We start from the raw sequence: 13,248 nt of genomic DNA on the forward strand, positions 1-13,248 counted from the left end.
ATGATGTTACCCCTTTCATTTTTTTTGAAAAATTTTAGTAAAATTAAAAAAAAAAAATTTTTCATATTTTATTCCTTATTTATTAAGATTTTAATTTCGATTTGAAAAATATATGGGTTTTGGCAATCACTGGATTTTTTGGGCATTTTATGCACTCAAAAAACCTAAAATATTCGCGTTTTATTAATTATTTAGGATTTTAATGACGATTCTAAATATATTTTATGAAATATTCGCATTCTAGTCATCAGAGCTCTAAAAAATCGGTAGTTGCTATAAAAATTTATTAAAATATTTCTAAGAGCATAACAGAAACTGAATTTAAAAATCTCTTTTACTTTTATTTTCTTGTTTTAGGCAGCGTTTCTATACAATGTTACTTAACCCTAGAATATTACACTAACTGCTGGTGGCGCTCTGTAACTTTATGTCGACTACAACTACTTGGTTCTTGGCCTCCTTGTGCCGCCACCAGCGACCCAGGCGGTGCTCCTGGCCCACAGCCACAAACAGTTGGGTGCCATCGGCATTGAAGGCCAGGCCATTGATGAAACCGGCGATGGGTATACTTTGAATCTGCTGCAATTTGCGGGCATTGGGATTCGTCTGCCACAGCCGGACGCAGCCATCACAGGAGCCTGAAAAGAAGTCAAAGTTAAGATGGGAATTGGAAGATTAGTTATGATTCCACCAACCTGTAGCCACCAAATCCGTGTTGACCACCACGGCCAAGGCTGTTATCCAGTTGGCCACACCATTATCCCCTGTTCCATGCGCCACTTGGGTGGTGCAAATGGGTTTCTTCTTCAGGGCGCTCCACAAACTGATGGCTCTGCGGAAAATAACTCAAATTAGTTTGCTTTTCCTCACAGATTTCTATCCAAAGTTACCCATCCATTCCTCCCGAGACAAAATGCTCATCGTTGATCAATTTCACACACTCGATGCTATCCCTGTGCCCATTGTAGATCAGTTGCGACTCCTCGGTGATCTTCCAGATGCGCAAGGAACAATCTGAACCGCCAGCGGTGATGGCTCTCTCCCTGCTCAAGGCATCTATGCTGGTCACGCCCGTTTGGTGGCCAAATCTGTGGAGGATAGGGGGTTAAACTATGCCTATATTCCTGAATTTCTGTGACTTACAAGCTCTCCACGTAGGCCATTTCATCCAGAGACCAAATCTTCACCGATCGATCTTTTGCCGCCGAGTACAGGTCGTGGGTTCCCTTGCGGAAGACCAGCCCCGCCACACTGTCCCTGTGGCCCTTGAGCGTTTTTACATGCTTCATCGTTTGCGGACACCAGATTTGGATGTGGGGACCGCCCTCGGCCAAGGCTAAGTACTTCATATCGGTGGACAGGCAGATGGCGACTATATGGGAGCGCCGCTTCTTGGTGGTTTCGGGTTCCTCGCGATGCGATAACACATCGGATTTCTCCAGCACCTTCCCCGTTTCCGTGCACCATTTGAGGAGGAACTGCGACTTGGCGCCCGTGAAGAGGAACTTGCCATCGGGACTGAGGGCCAGGGCACAGATGGGCGTGTGATGGACTTTGTGCTTGAGCACGCGGCTCGTCTCGCAGGTCTTAAGGCTACCGGCGATATTTCTTCGCAGTTTTCCCACGCTGTCCAAGTACTCTGTTTGCAGACGCTGCTCCACGCTTTGGGCCAGCTCCCGATCCTCGGCGCGCTCCGCCTCCTGCTTCTCGATCTCCGTGAGGTACTGCTTGGCCAGCCGCAGACGCTTGTCCTGGGCAGTTTCCTCCTCGCCCTCGTCGGAGGAAAATGCCAGCGTGTTTGCCTCACCCTGATCGCTATCGAACTCCTCATCCTCGCTGGCAATTTCCTCCTCTTCCTCCTTGGGTCGTCGCTGTTTCTTTGGTAAGGGTCCAGCGGCGGCTGTTTGTCCCGGTTTCCCACCTTTTCTAAGGGGTTTTCCCTTTGTTGTTGTTGCTGCCGCCGCTGTGGGATTCTTTGGAAAGCGTTACAGGTGAGAGGTGAGACTTGATATTCCGTGTTTGGGCTTACCTTGCGCTTCTTGGTGCCTTTGGCACCTGGCTTGAGGAAAAAAGAAGACGACATCCTAGAAACTAACCAGTTCTTTAGATTTAATTCAATATTTTTAACACAAAACTTATTTTAAATGCTGGAACGAGCCCACGTGCATATTATGAAGCGTCAGGAGTTTTTTAGTGTGTTTTAGAAAAACAGCTGTTTATTAAACGCGCCTGAAAGAGAGGCGGCAACCCTAAACTGGGCGGCAAGTTGGTTCATGTTTAACCTGAAAATTAAATATCTATTTTTTAGTTTTAAGTTAATTTAAAACTATTTGTTTGGTTTGAAATTAAAATAAAATTAAATTAAAAAAATAAATGCACAAGCTTTTTATACAGTTTTATATGGCTTATAATTAGCTTGTTTAAAAGGAATTCCAATAAATTCTTCCTAAAAACTAAACTAAAACTAACAAAACTAAAATAAAATTCAAAAATAAATACACAGACTTCTTATGTAGTTTCATTTTAAACTAAATTTGCTTATAATGCGCTTCTTTAAAAGAAATTCTAATAAATTCTATCTAAATTATCTCTTTTTTTAGACTTAATAAAATAAATAATTTAATATTATCAAAAACCTCTCCATTATCCCATTAAATAAACCAATTTGAATTTTGCTTGAATATATTTATTAATTATATTTTCAGTAAGTATTTCGGTTATAAGTCAACTAATAAGCTAAAAAATCATAAATTGCATAAACATAATGGTTATTTAATTCATTTTTCGCTTTTATTTTTCTCTTTCTTCAAATCAGCATTAAAAATTCGCATAATTACAATACAATGTTGATGTTTAGTTGTAGGAAAATAAAATCTGATTCGTTTTTGTTGTTTATAAAATTATCACAAATTATGTATACTCTGTTTTATTCTGTATCTTTTTTGTTTTTATTAAAATTTTTAAATAAATAGGTTTTTATGCGGTGTAAGCTCCCCGGATGTGGTGGAGCTCTTTTGGGTATCTACAGAGCAAGGGGCGACTGCTGGTGCCGCTGCTGCCCCCTCGCCTAGCTAGCTATTATTAAAACTAAGTAACGTGTAAAAAGAATCGCATTAAAAAAATTGAATATAAATAGGAATATATCGCTTGTGGGGGGCGATCGCTTTACATGATCGAGCACAGACCGGAGGTTTCGACACCGTTCTGCACCTTCTTCGTCCGCTTGAGCGTCACGTTCTGCAGCGCCGGCTTCAGCTCGACGACGGGCTCTGGCTCCGGCTCCACGGCAGCTGGTGCCGGAGGAGGTGTTGCCGATTTCTGGCCAGCTACCTCTGTTAGAGCTTGCGTGGCAGTGTTGCTTCGGCCGCTGCTTCCGTTATTGCTGCTGCTGCCGGCGGCGCCGTAACTACTGCCTATCACTGAGATCGAGCTGACCATGGCCGGGGTGCTGGTGGCTATCTTGGGCACAAACGTGTTGCCGCCGCAGAGCACTGGAATGGTGGAAATTGTTTGAATAGCGTTCACCTGCTGTGCGGTTTCTCCGGCTCCTGATGCTCCGACAGCTCCTGATGATGCTCCTCCAATAACGCTGATGGCCGAACCCTGCGAGTCCGCCGCCGTCGATGATGATGATGATGATGATGTTGCGGCGGTGGAGGCACTATTATGACTATTACTACTTGTATTCTTAGTGATATTTATCTTTATTTTATTAACTATGCTAGCCAAAGGTAACGCCGGACCCGCTGAGCTCAGGTTATGCGTGGACTCCTGCGGCTCTCCGTTCAGTTCCGTTTCCGTGGTCACCGAGGTGTCCGCCGCCGCCGGCTCTAGGTCTAGGTCCGCCTCGTTGGCGGGCAGCGAGAGCGACGTAACGGAGGCGGGCCGTTCGATGGTTGCCGGCGAGGCCGAGGAACCGATGGTATGTGTTTGGGTTTCTGCCAAGACGATGATGAAGCCACATATTGGAGCAACTTGATCATTTACTGGGGAAGGATTATCAAAACAATAAACACTTACCGCTGCTGTGGATGGAGATCTCGTCCTCGGGCAGGGGCAGTAGTGTCACCACAGTGCCCACGTCCTCAAAGCCATCATCCTCGTCGTCCTCATACTCATCCTTGGGCTCCTCCTTGATCTTGACATTGAGCATAGCCGCCTTGGTGGCCTCGTCCATCTCCTTCTCCACATACGTGTCCAGATCGGTAAAGGGAATGTTTGGCTCTTGGATCTCCACATCCGACTCGTTGGCCGACTCGCTGTGGGTCTGTGGCTGGCCCGGCTCAGCGGCCTTCTCCTTGGTCTCGGAATTGGACTCGGGTTTGTCCTGGGAGGACTCATTACCCATTTCCGCCCGGGTCACCTTGCCGGGAACATATTCGTCCTCGTCATCATCGTCGTCGACAATCTCCGTGACGCTGGGCTCTTCGTTGGGCAGCACAATGACATCATCATCATCATCGTCCATAATGGTCTGCGAGGCTTTGGGAACATCTGCAGAGAGGAGAGAAATCTTAATTACATTTCCTCCTCCTTTTTCTAACTTTCAACTCACCGTCTTCATCATCATTGACCTCCAGTTTGATCAGCGTATCCATGGCATTGTCATCGCTGTTCTTCATGTCCACATCGTTATCGGTTTTCACCTCCTCGGCGGGGGGATTCAGCGAAGCCTTGTAGTCCTCGTAGCACAGCGGATGGTAGATCTTATCTTCCACACGGATAGCACTACGAAGATGCCACTCCTCCAACTCCTCGTTGTAGAACTGCTCGAACTTCTCGTGGCACATGTCGCAGCAGCGATCCACATCATCCGTTCCGGCCGCACACGTGGGCACAGGCGAGTCCAACGACCGTTGTTGGGAGAGTTCGTCGAGGGCCTCGGGTCCACCCGGTTGTCCCTGCGCCTCCATAAAGTTCTTTTCGCGCTCCTCCACATCCTCAATCTCCTCGTATTGCCGCCAGTCGTTGAGATCGTAAAACCAGCGACGGGATGTGGCCTTTCTGGTCGAGTCCCGGTCCCTACGGTTCTGCCGGAAATGCCAGTCCAAATGCTGACTGTACTTGATGGTCTGCTCGGGCGGGAAGCGCACGCCGCAGCTGCTGCACTGCATCCCAATGTAGAGAGTGGCCACCACCGCGGCTTGGCGGGTCTTGATGGTTTCTGGCTTGCGGAGATCGATGCGCTTGATGGGCTCCATGGGGGGACCAGCAGGTACGGGAGCAGCAGCAGCAGCAGAAGGAGCAGAAGCTGTTGTGGTCTCTGCAGAAGCTTCCTTGCCCCCTGAAGACTCCTTAGTGGCAGGTGCCGCTGCCACAGGAGCTGCTCCACCGATAATTCCAGACGAAACCAGCTTTTGGAAGAGATCGTTGATGTTCAGGCTGCCCAAGGCGGCGGCCGCAGCTGGCAACGAGAGAGCAGGAGCAGGGGCTGCTGCCACAGGTTGTGGCTCCACCACAGGTGGAGGCTTTACAATCACCGGCGGTGGCTGGGGTGGCTCTGCCGGGGCTTCAGTCTTAATGTACACCATATCCGCCACATGTGTCTTGCCGGCCACCACGCCCTTGGGCAGGGTTCCGAAACGTATGAAGCAGCTGCGACCCCCATTGAGCATCATGCTCTTGGGCAATCCTCCGTACTCGATCTTCTGCAGCTGCCCGTCCACCAGGGCATACTGGAAGCTGTCCACGAACTGCAGCGAATGCTGCTCGGCGCCCAGCTGAAAGGTCTGCTGACGGGCGTCCAAGAAAAGGGGCACAATCGTATGGGCATCCACAATCATGTTGATCTTGCCCACCACCAGATCCCGGCGCACTCGTCCAATGTCCACATTGGGCGGAGGACCCTCGGCCTTGAGAACGTGCAGCTTGTTACCTATCGGCAGGGAGACGGCCGGACCACCAAAGTAAATCTCGTACCAGTGATCGTCGATGTAGAGCTCGCGGGAGGGAAAACCGAAGCGGATGCGATGCAGCTGTCCATCCAGCTGGAAGGGCTTGTAGTCGTCGTTGAAGCTCAGAGGCAGTGGCTCGTTGTGGTCGATGAAAATCACCCGCTGGCCATGCTGGAAGCCAATTTCGTGGGGCTCGTCGCCGGCCATGAAGATGATGGCCACCTGGTTGTAGAAACGAATCTCCTTGGAACCGCCATCGATGGTGATGCTGCGCACCACGTCCGTCATGGGATTGTCCAGGGAATTGATGGCCTTGGTTAGGGTAACGGGCGGCACGGGTGGCAGTCCCATCATCGAGGGGGGTTGAGGTGGCGGCGGAACTATGGACTGTGGCATAACCATGGCCGGAGGAGGCTGCTGCCAGGGCATGCCACGGAAATTGGGTTGGTTGGGGATGGGCATCTGCATGCCACCACCCATTCCTCCTCCGCCTCCACCTCGCTTGTTGTTATTATTGGCCATTTGCCAGGCAGTCCGTTGAGCAGCACCAGGATCCACCTGGTCGCCCCACTTGCTGGGCTTTCGTCGCTTGAGATCCCTCTTGGCCTTGTCCCTCTTGTTTGGCGGCTTCTCCGGAACCGGCGGCTGCTCATCGTACCTGGGCGAGCCATCGCTGCGCGGCGAGCTCGACGCTTGATTCTCATTGCCCTTAAGCTTGGGTATGCGTTTGCGTAGAACTGCATCCCGGGCCGCATTGCGATCCAAGTCGAGATCATCATCACGGCGTCGGTCGGACTTGTTCTTGCTGCTCTCGTTGATGGCCACCACTTTCTGGACTAGATCCTTGTACTGCTCCTGATTCATGTTGTGATTCTCGTACATCTCTTGGGCCTGGCTGAGAATCGTACGCATCTTCTCGTCGTGCGCCTCCTGGGAATCGTCGTTGGCCTTGAGCTCAGCCAACTGCTTGATGCGCTGGGCCACGCCCTGATCCTTGATCTTGTTGTCTGCCGGGGGGATTCAAGGAAATTCCAGGCTCTAGTCCGAAAATCTACAAATCTTTTGAAAGAGTCTACTTACCCGACTTGCCGTGCTTGGTTTGCTGGCGCGCTGACTTGGCCAACTTGGCACGCAGCTCCTCCAGCGTGGGCTTCTTAGGCTGTGAACTAGACTTGGAAGTGGCCTGAACACAAAAAGGAGACATTAAATGGGTATAAAAAGTTCTTTATTCAAATAAACTTACCTCGCTCACATCGCAATCATCCATGGAGTCGTCTTCCACCACAATGACTCCTGGCTTCACGGCCGGATTCTCGCGGCGCAGGTCCACATCCTCGCTGCCAAAGAGACTGGGGAGGCAGGAATATTAGTATAAAAGGATTTAAGGTAAAAGAACCCGCTTCTTACGCATCCAGTTTGGCCGATTTGCTTCTCTTCTGGGCCTGCGACAGCATCTCCTCCTCATCAGCCTCCAGGGGCACAGGATCGGCAGGTCGCTTCTGTCCACTGGCATTGGGTGCGACCTGGACTTGCAGCAGCTTGTTGATGGACTGCTGCAGGGCCTCGGATACATTACCCTGGTTGGACGACAATGCTGCTGGGACAACAGGTGGTGATGATGATGAGGTGGCTGTGGCTGCTGAGGTCGTTGGGTTTAGCAGTGATGCTGCTGTTGATAGATTCGCTGTAGATTTTTCTAATTTATTAAACTGTTTTTGTATTTTGAACGACACTTTTGCGGGCAATTTAGAAGTGGACGAGGACGTGGACGAAGATGAAGATGAAGACGAAGACGCGGAGGCGTTACTAGCTAGTATTGTTGTGCTGCTGCTGCTGCTGCCGCTGCTGGTGGCCTTCGTGTCGAGACTTTTGGTTGCCTCGAAGCTTGGCGGCGGCGGCGTCTTTGGCCGCTGCCTCAAGTCAGTGTCCAAAGACGATACGTCTATAATCGGCGGACTTGGAGGCGCTGGAGGAGGAGTAGGGCCTGGTTCAAGTATTTGAAATGTAGCTAGAAAATTGATTTTGCTTTGGTTTTGGGGGGGCACACATTGTTCAAAGGAGGAAAAGAAAACTGAACTGAAGGGAAATTTAGGTAAGAAAATAGGGCAAAATCATAATAAAATCATAAGAGGGGGGATTGGACACAATAAGGCCAACAAAACACCAGGCACAACAACAATCAGGCTAGAGAGAAACTAATTATAAATAAACCAGAAATCCGTGTTGGAAATTATAATAAAATAAATACAAGTCAAGGGATAATCAATAAATAAATGAAGGATAAAAGTGCCGTTCTACAAAATACAAATTAATATTATAACATTTACTTATACCAACACTACAACGAATGCTCTTAAATCAAAAGCGTAATCATTAAGCTTTGCCCAATGTTTAGTTCGAGTTTACAATTAGCCTCGTTTACACGGGTTTTGTTCGGTTAACAACAAATTAAAACAGTCTGCAGTCTTTATTTTATTTGAGTTTATCTTTCCATCTAATCAATCATCAAATTTATCAATAGTCTGTTGTTGTACAGGAAATATTCTTGACATGGTTTGGGTGTGGGTTTAAATTTAGTTTTGTTGGCGGCACCTGGCTTTGTATTTTGCATTAATTAAAACAACTTGGAATGCAAAAGGGTTTCAAACACATTTTTTATTTACACTTTTCGTTTAGGATTGTTTAAACTTTTTTTTTTTGTTTTTCTTTTAGTTTATGAATTCATTAAAGCAGGCTTAAGTATTTATCAGAAATATGGCATAAGTTAGTTAATTATAGATTGATTTGTTGCCTAAAATAGATACAAAAATTCCCACAGCCAGAAAACAACGAAGGATGCTTAATATTCCAGGAGATGGTTGAATCTTTCAAAAGGAGATTTTATGAAGATATTTCTTCTTTAAAAAAAAACAAGAGATTTAAGAAATATAACAGAAGATTCGTAAAATCCAGCGGTAAACAAGCAAATTTTACGGAGAATCATTGCCAAAAATCACAATATATACCCATATCCATGCCCCTGCAGTACCAGTCATCAGCAATTCATCTGTAATTCATCAACATACAGGTCGGTATTGTCCATCAACAATTAAGGCAAAAAAAAAGTGCGTTTGTTTTTGTTACTGATGAAATTAACATGGGCACATCCTAAGGCTGTCATCAACAATTCATTACTTTTGCATCAACAATTTATAAACAATCACTTTTTATCAACTGTTCATCAACTATTAATATTTTTTCAACAATATTTCATCAACTTTTTCTTTTTTTTTAATAGTTCCTCTCCTGAAAGCGTGAGAATGTCGGTTTTGAAACGATAGTCGAATGAGAGCATAGGCTCTGTATAATGATGACAATGGCCTACTGATGAGATGTGATACTCCAGGATGGGTACACATGGCATCACAGTTTGTTGTTATATCACAGACATCGAGGACGACTTCCTTTGACAACTCTCAACCGGTAACGATCCCAAGAACCCGCCCCTTTTCCACCTGCCTAAGCCATCGAGTGCCGCCAATTTGTTTAGTTATTTCTGCATTTTCAACTACGCTGTTATCGTATGTAGTAGGGCTACGTTCCAAGTCGAAGGAGACGACGACTTGGTTGCTGACTAACAAGTGTGAAATTAGAATTAAAAATTGTTTCTTACGTTTCTCTAAATCATTTGGTGCTTTTGCTGCAGCTGCTGCTGACGATGACGAGGTTGATGTGGCCACCTGAGGTAGTGAGACGGGTGCCGCTGCCTTTGGCTGTGGTGACTTGCTGCGACGCAGATCCACGTCCATGTACACCGGAGATCGACTACGGGATCGTCCGGTTGATGATGACTTTCCCCTCGACGAAGACGCGGAGGAGGTCTTTTGTGATGTATTCCTCTTGGACTTGGAGGGCGAAGCGCTCGGCGAGGAGCTCTTGCGCTTTGTGGGCGATCCATTGCGAGCATAGTGATCCGAGTGATCCTTGGAGGAGCTCTTCCCGGAACGCTTTACCGGCGACTGGGCCGAGTTGCTGCCGTTTTTATGCCGCACATCGGTGCCTGACGAGGATGATGAGGCCGTGGAGCTCTTGGACTCGCTTCGCTTGCGGTTTGATGAGCTACTAGTATGGTTGCTCTTTCCGGAGCGACTGCTGCTGCTGCTGTTGCGCACAGGTGACTTGCTGCGCGAACGACTAGATTTCTGTGAGGTCGATGAAGTTGACTTGGCCTCCAGACGGGGATCGGTGCGAACGGGTGCGACCGACTGCGACGAGGATTGTGACTGCATCTGACGCGCCAATCGTGGATCTCGGTGGCGCACAGAATTGAGCAAGGCGGGATTGACTGGATTTACCTTTGGCTTGGCCGCAAATTGCTGGGGAAGAGGAATATAAAATATTAATTAAACTATATCAAAGATCTAGCAATAAATTTCCGACTTACCTGCGGCGCAACTGGCATGTTGGGCATCATGCCCATCGGTGGCGGCGGCCTTTGGTGACGCATGGCAGCACCCACTGCGGCGGGATCCATTATGGGCGGGCGTATGGCCGATGTGCCTGGGCCTGGCATGACCATAGGAGCCATGGCATCATTAAGCTGACGTTCCTGCTCTTCTAAATGCTTTTTGGTCTGCTCCAGCTCAAGCTCTAGTTTACGCTTCTTGAGCTCCAGCAGCTCCCGAGTCTTGGCCTGCAGAATCTCCTCCATGTCGCTGGGCAGTGTGGGGTTAACAGGCATCACAGGTACCATGCCCTGGCAAGACAATTCGATTAGTTTAAAATTATTTTTTAAAAATTGTAAAAGCTGCTTACTGTCTTCAAAAAGTCTGGATTAACGTGTATGGCTGGATTGACATGGATCTTGTTGGCTGCCGGCTGCTTGGCGGTGATGGGCCAGTTATTATCCAGACGCTTGACCTTCATGTCCAAGGCGTACATCTTGGATTGGGGGAATACCTCGTTCCAGGTCTGTCGCAAAGCATACATGCGCTCGCGCACCTTCTCCAGGACCTGTGACTGCGAGTTTTGCACCTGCAATTGGAAAACTTATAAGCTTCTTGGCATACATAAGGCTGTAATGGTGACTTACCGATTCAAAGGCGTTGAGGAATATGTTGACTATGCATTGTCCAAACAACTGGACGTAGCTGCTTTTCACATTCTTTATTATCGAATCAATTAAATATAGTATGGGCAATTTAAACTCGGGCGCCACCTGTTTAGAGTTTGGTAAAATAGGTGAGAAAAGAAAACAATAAGTGTCTAGTGGGGGCGTCGCTAGCGGAGATCGCGATTCGAACAGAGAGAGAGAGAGAGGGGCAGAGAACTAGCGAGGACGACTAACAAGACACATCAGCACGGCCAGCATCCATCCAGCGACATCATGGAACCAGGTCATCAAAGGCAGCAGCTGCTGGGCCAACTATATTTTTGCTTAATTCCAAGTTAAAGCGACCTAATCTCCACGAAAAAGAGGTCCTAACGCAGGGAACTATACATATCTGAGGCGGTGTAGTGTTCGGAGTATAAAGTTAGCTTTGAGTTTAACCCTTTTCGAGCGAAATAAGCCTTGAAATTTGATAATAAAGGTAGTTTTAATTGGATATATGTTACCAAAACTTGCGTTTATCTTCTTTTCTTTTTGGCAATACAAAAATTGCTGCACATCACTTTCTCGCGAACGATGATGGTAAGCAGTCAATGTTTTTTGTATAAAATAAAAGACAACTTGGTGACAATTGTTTAAGTATTTTCTCTTTTTATTTCGTTTTTCAGTTTTTCTTGTTTTTGGTTTAATTTTAATCTTTTTCGGTTTTTTTTCGTTGTTTTTGTTTAGCTTTAAACTCTGGTAACCAAAGTAGAAAGAAATAAGAACGAAGGAGCAGTCTTACCTTTGTAGAGGATTTAAAATCATTGATAGTTCCGGCTTAAAACCCAAATTATGTGATAAATATTAAGATATAGAACCTAACTAGCTTTAAAGGAGATTTATGGGGGAAGGTTAAGTTGCCAAGGAACTCCAACGAGGGCTATTAAATAGAATAATTGTTAAAATAACAAAGGAAATATTAAATATTAAAACCTGATATAGTTATGAATAAAATCGATAGAATTTTAAATAATTCCACAGAAAAAAAAACAAGGGCTAAAAATCATTAAATATTATTAATTAAAAACTAAGAAAATATTACTGCCTTTCGTTGGAATTCCCTGCAAAATAAAACAGCATCCGTGAACCACACTTTTTAGCACAATTGCGACAAGAACTCGACCCTCATGGTGTCGTCGCTGGAAGGATACCTTCTGTTCACTGAGCGTGTGTGTGTGTGTGTTGGGTGTCTTGGTGTCTCTAAAAAATTACGCTTGTTTTTTTTGTTAACCTGGCTGATGTAGTACTCCACCACGCGGACTATGACGGGGGCATAGCTGATGTTCTCCTCGGCGAGCATCGTGAGCATATTGATGAGCGGCTTGCTGTTGCAGTTCAGATCCTGCAAACTGGACAGATACTCCTCACCGATCCGCCGCTCATCCTCGCGGTAGTTCTGAAATAGCTGCTCCATTCTGGCGGCCAGACTAGGCTTGGCAGCTCCTTGATCCTTGAAGTTGATCAAGTTTTTAGGCTATCAACTCAATATGCAGTTGCTAGTTTTCGCTGCAAAAGGGAGAAACAAATAACTCGTCAGATTTGACACAAGCACGAATACTATTTGTAATTAGAATACTAAACATTAAACTAAATTCTTACGATTATTAAATGCCAAACATATGTAAACAATCACGCGCGTCCACAAACAACAAGCCGACGCACAACACGCACACATACATATGTATGTATGTAAGTAGCGAAAATTCAATATGGCGGCCGTGAGACATGTATTTTTTGCACGCCTAGTGGCCTCGCCATTAATAACCAAAATTCTTTATATTTTTCGAGTAAGGGGCCTGTGTTTTGTAGGAAAACTCAAAAGAAAACATTGGTGGATGGCCTTGTCTGGTTTTCTCGGATGATTTAATCGGTTTTCCCCAGACAAAGCCACGTTTATGTTACCAACACACATGCACACACGTTTTTTTCATAGCCACTTTAAAACACACTTTTACGCCGCAAACACTTTTATAAACATACCTTTTTATGCTAATACATTTGTACAATCACTGCAAGACACTTTCCTGAGGTGAAAATTTCAAGAAAACACTTGGAAACTATGTAATTATACGTTTGAAAACTCTCACGTAACAACTGACTGTTTTTGATGAGTGTGTACTTCGAACAGTGTTGTCAGACAGCAAAGTCAGAACGTACTACAATTTCACACATGGTGAAATACCAAACAGAAAAATACTGAACTCGGTAAATTAATTTTAAAAA

At 46.2% G+C, this 13,248-nt stretch overlaps 2 protein-coding genes across 7 annotated transcripts; both read right to left on the reverse strand.

The window, feature by feature from the left end:
* Positions 1–320: 320 nt before the first annotated feature.
* Positions 321–2,186, reverse strand: U3-55K (U3 small nuclear riboprotein factor 55K). Its single transcript, XM_017166765.2, has 5 exons — positions 2,030–2,186; positions 1,144–1,973; positions 891–1,088; positions 696–832; positions 321–638 (listed from the first exon to the last, which is right to left on the reverse strand). Exons 1-5 carry the CDS (start codon positions 2,081–2,083, stop codon positions 400–402), a joined length of 1,458 nt encoding a protein of 485 aa, XP_017022254.1. The 5' UTR covers positions 2,084–2,186; the 3' UTR covers positions 321–399.
* Positions 2,187–2,768: 582 nt separating this feature from the next.
* On the reverse strand, positions 2,769–13,167 carry Pcf11 (Pcf11 cleavage and polyadenylation factor subunit). 6 transcript variants are annotated; one of them, XM_070284749.1, is made up of 12 exons: positions 13,006–13,167; positions 12,257–12,531; positions 10,966–11,091; positions 10,689–10,907; positions 10,318–10,629; positions 9,547–10,249; positions 7,302–7,488; positions 7,138–7,243; positions 6,975–7,077; positions 4,556–6,901; positions 4,021–4,494; positions 2,769–3,938 (listed from the first exon to the last, which is right to left on the reverse strand). In XM_070284749.1, exons 2-12 carry the CDS (start codon positions 12,437–12,439, stop codon positions 3,166–3,168), a joined length of 5,532 nt encoding a protein of 1,843 aa, XP_070140850.1. In that variant the 5' UTR covers positions 12,440–12,531; positions 13,006–13,167; the 3' UTR covers positions 2,769–3,165. The 6 variants fall into 6 exon arrangements, with proteins under 6 accessions (XP_070140850.1, XP_017022387.1, XP_017022386.1 ...); XM_017166898.3 differs by having other exon boundaries at positions 7,302–7,560; XM_017166897.3 differs by having other exon boundaries at positions 7,302–7,563.
* Between the last annotated feature and the right edge of the window lie 81 nt (positions 13,168–13,248).

Source organism: Drosophila kikkawai, chromosome 2R (genome assembly GCF_030179895.1).
Source record: "Drosophila kikkawai strain 14028-0561.14 chromosome 2R, DkikHiC1v2, whole genome shotgun sequence".
Taxonomy (NCBI): domain Eukaryota; kingdom Metazoa; phylum Arthropoda; class Insecta; order Diptera; family Drosophilidae; genus Drosophila; species Drosophila kikkawai.